The sequence below is a fragment of the Melanaphis sacchari genome, unplaced genomic scaffold (genome assembly GCF_002803265.2).
Source record: "Melanaphis sacchari strain LSU unplaced genomic scaffold, SCAv2.0 Contig1790_pilon_pilon, whole genome shotgun sequence".
Taxonomy (NCBI): Eukaryota; Metazoa; Arthropoda; class Insecta; order Hemiptera; family Aphididae; genus Melanaphis; species Melanaphis sacchari.
The window spans coordinates 1,690-5,589 of NW_020270844.1; the positions used below are offsets into that span (position 1 = coordinate 1,690).

The 3,900-nt window shown below is 28.4% G+C and overlaps 1 protein-coding gene across 1 annotated transcript; it reads left to right on the forward strand.

Annotated features, from left to right (window-relative positions):
- Window positions 1–393: 393 nt before the first annotated feature.
- Window positions 394–3,510, forward strand: LOC112592561 (52 kDa repressor of the inhibitor of the protein kinase-like). The gene is made up of 5 exons (XM_025336667.1): window positions 394–1,612; window positions 1,679–2,625; window positions 2,678–2,762; window positions 2,801–2,945; window positions 3,363–3,510. The coding sequence occupies exons 1-5, from the start codon at window positions 394–396 to the stop codon at window positions 3,508–3,510; spliced, it is 2,544 nt and encodes an 847-aa protein (XP_025192452.1).
- Window positions 3,511–3,900: the final 390 nt, after the last annotated feature.

Here is a 3,900-nt window from a genome sequence, read left to right on the forward strand (position 1 = left end):
GTTTCATGTATAAGTGCTTACATATTTTATTATAATATTATATTACAAAAATTAAAAATACAGTGCATATTTTTTTTTTTGGAAATGGATAATAGTTATCAAAAACCTGTTATCAATTAATAAAACATCTATAACCAATTATGGCTGTAGATAAAACTGATAAGAGTCAAAAGATTAGATATATTATATTGGCTGTAATCACAGATATATACAATAATTATTATTGTTGTTGTATCTGTGGCAGCGTGGAGCAGTGGAGCTATTATAATTTTGATCGTCTACAACTTACAAGATTATGTTATTATTTTTTTTTTTTTAATACTATAATCAAATTTATTTTAGTTCACGTACGACAGACGACAGTACCACACTGTAGCAGGTTAGTTTATTACTATGGATTCTATGAAGCGGAAACAGCCTTCTCTCTTAAATTATTTTCCAAACAAAAAAATATCGTCAACAGAGGTAAGTGATTCAAATGAGCCAGTAAATGTTTCTCAAACAGCAATACCACGAGCAATACCACAACTCAATGTAATTTTTGATGATAATAAACAAAATAATATAACATCAGATTTAGTTTTCGATAATGATATTGGTAATTTTATTGGTAAAAAACTTGACGACCACACAAAATGTAGACTGTTGGAAAACCCTTGGAAACCACTGAAAAACTTTGAGTATCCATTCTCCATTCACAAAAAAAAAGGAAAAGAGGAAAAACGTTTTTTAAGAAATAATCATTTTGACCAATATCCGTGGCTGATATATTCTGTATCAAAATCTGGCTGTTTCTGCAAATATTGTACACTTTTTTTAACTCACAATAAAGGTGGAAAACAAAATACTGAAGAATTGAAAAAACTTGTAACATTACCACTCAGTCAATATTCAAAATTACTTGGTAAGGATGGATATTTAGAAAAACATAATCAAAATCATTACCATCAGGATGCAATTTTAAAATCAAGTGACTTTTTAAAAACTTACAACTCACCTAATAAGCAGGTTAATAATATTCTAAACAGTGAACGTTTAAGACAAGTTCAAGAAAACAGAAACCGGTTAAAACCTATAATAGAAACTATAATTTTTTTGGGACGCCAAAATATACCTTTCAGAGGGCACCGTGACTCAGGACAAATAATATTTCATGATAATGAAGACTCTAAAAATTTAACTGATCCAACTTATTCTATTGTGAAGAATGAAGGTAATTTTCGCGAACTTTTGAAATACCGTGTTATGTCTGGTGATACAAAATTGAAAAACGACTTGCTTAATTTTAATTCAAAAGCTAGTTATATTTCTCCAATCATCCAAGAAGATCTGATTAAATGTTGTAAGGAAGAAATACTGTCGTTTATATTAGATGAAGTAAATACAAATCAATTTTACAGTATTATCTTTGATGAAACGACCGATGTGTCTCATATATCACAAATGAGTTTAACTTTAAGGTACATTGATAAGAAAAATAACATTTATGAACGTTTCGTTGGTTTTATCAATTGTTATGATACATTTAATAAAAACCAGACTGCCATTCCAAATAATGATTTGTCAAATACATTGATTGATGACCATTTATCTAAAGAACCAAAGCTAACAGGTGAATAAATTATTTATTTAATTGTATTATTTTAATTAAAAATCTAATTTACCTTGATTTTTTCAGGAAATGTACTTGGAAATATAGTAGTATCAGAGTTAAAAGAAATGTCACTTAACCTTAAAAACTGTATAGGAATTGGCACGGATGGTTGTTCTGTTATGACATCAGTGTTAAGAGGAGCTGTGCAAGAAGTCCAGAAAAGCTGTCCAAATGCTATATACAGCCCTTGCACTAATCATGCTCTAAACTTATCAATTTCTAAATCTTCGAAAGTCCAAATCGTTAGAAATACTATGGGAATTCTCCAAGAAACCATTTCATTTTTTCATTTATCTTCCAAAAGGAATTTCATCTTGAAAAATAACCTTAAAAGTTCCAAAAGTTCTAAGACATCATTAACCAGTTTGTGTGTTACACGTTGGGTAGAACGTCACACTAGTATAATAGACTTTGAAACCAACATGTCAGAAATTATAGAAAGTCTAACACATATATCTCAATGGACAGATCAAGTATCATCATCTAAAGCTAACTCATTACTCCTGAGTTTGTGCAATTGTGAATTTATTATAACATTGTATATATTATCAAATATCCTCAGTATTACACTACCAGCCAGTAAAATGTTACAAGGAGTTAATTTAGATGTAAGTGCTGCTTCCAGCTGTATTACCAGTATAGTACAAAATTTAGAAGATAAAAGATTAAATGCTGAAGAATATTTTAGTGAAATATTTCTTGAAGCTAAAACTAAAATGATTGACTTAGACATTGAAGTCAAGTTACCAAGATTAACAAAAATTCAAAATAAAAGGGCCAATACTCCTGCAAATACACCAGAGGAATATTACCGGAGAGTTGTGTACATTCCCCTAATTGACAATATTTTAGAAGACTTGAGATCAAGATTACTAAATAAAAAAACAACAGCTATTTTTCAGTTGATTGAATTTATTCCAGCTAACATAATCAACAAGTCTTCACTCGATGTCAAAAAAATGATTGATACAGTAATTGAACATTTTATATTTTTGGATATAAACATTAACATTTTAAAAGGAGAAGTTGATTTATGGAAATCAAATTGGATTTCCAGGAAAAATGAAGGTAAATACTAATTTATTAAATACAATTTACATATTGATTGGTAAAAGTCACATATTTTTTATTTAAAATTATTTTAAGGTCTTAAAATACCAGAAGATGTATTAGAATCTATTGATGAATGTCATCCAGTCATGTTTCCTACAATTAGACAGGTTTTAGTAGTATTAGCAACATTACCAGTAAGTATCGCATCAGCAGAACGCAGCTTCTCTACTTTAAGGAGGTATGCATGTATATTTTGCTTTTCTATAAGTTAGAAGAAAATAATTTTGGTAAAAAGCAGGGCTTAGAACTTATGTGGTTTAAAATATACTAAATATGCATGCATTTATGCACTCTAAAGAGCACAAAATATATACATATAGTATGAGCGAAATCAGTTTAGATTTTTTTTACTACTAGTTATTACTTATGACATAACTTAACTATAGTTAAAAATGCTATCATATTTATTTAATTTCCGCTATTTAGTATTACTTTACTTAGATAGTCTGATTTAGATATTTAATTGATTTATTTATTTAATTTTGTGATTATTTTTATAAATTTGTCCTCCTTTTTTGCTTTGCATTAATCATAACTCCTTTGGCTTTTGGCTGTTTGCTTATTGCTTAATGCTTTCTGAAATATGTTACACCAGGTTAAAAACATGGTTGAGAAGCCAAATGTCCCAGAAAAGGTTGACAGGTTTGGCTTTAATGAACATACATAGAAATATTGATATTGACACATCAAAAGTTATTGAACGATTTTCAAAGACAAAAAGGAAATTGGATTTTGTTATTTAATATTATTTTATTATTAATTATTATATATTTAATAAAACTATTATTATATTATGTGGTTATTATAATATGCTTTTATATTTATATGTACCTATGTCCTATGTCAAGTTATTTTATTTGGTATACTGTTGATGTTGTTTACAATAATTAATGTTATGGGTTATGAAAGTGGGTAGAAATCAATTATTGAAGTTTAAGCAAGCGAAACGATCGAACAATTTTGATCCGCCAATTTATTAATAATCTGTACACTGTCGTTTATGTACAAATTTTTTTATAAGAACCTATGATTTGAGTTCAAATTTCGCCCCCCCCCCCTGGAAGAAGAGCTGAATACGCCCCTGATTATCGTTTGATATTATTACCAATTAGAGATTATTTTTATTGATGGTG

Coding starts and splice junctions, on each gene's coding strand:
- LOC112592561 (XM_025336667.1), top strand. CDS start 394: ATGGATTCTATGAAGCGGAAACAGCCTTCTCTCTTAAATTATTTTCCA. Junction 1,613..1,678: donor TAAAGAACCAAAGCTAACAG/GTGAATAAATTA, acceptor TGATTTTTTCAG/GAAATGTACTTGGAAATATA. Junction 2,946..3,362: donor AGCTTCTCTACTTTAAGGAG/GTATGCATGTAT, acceptor ATGTTACACCAG/GTTAAAAACATGGTTGAGAA.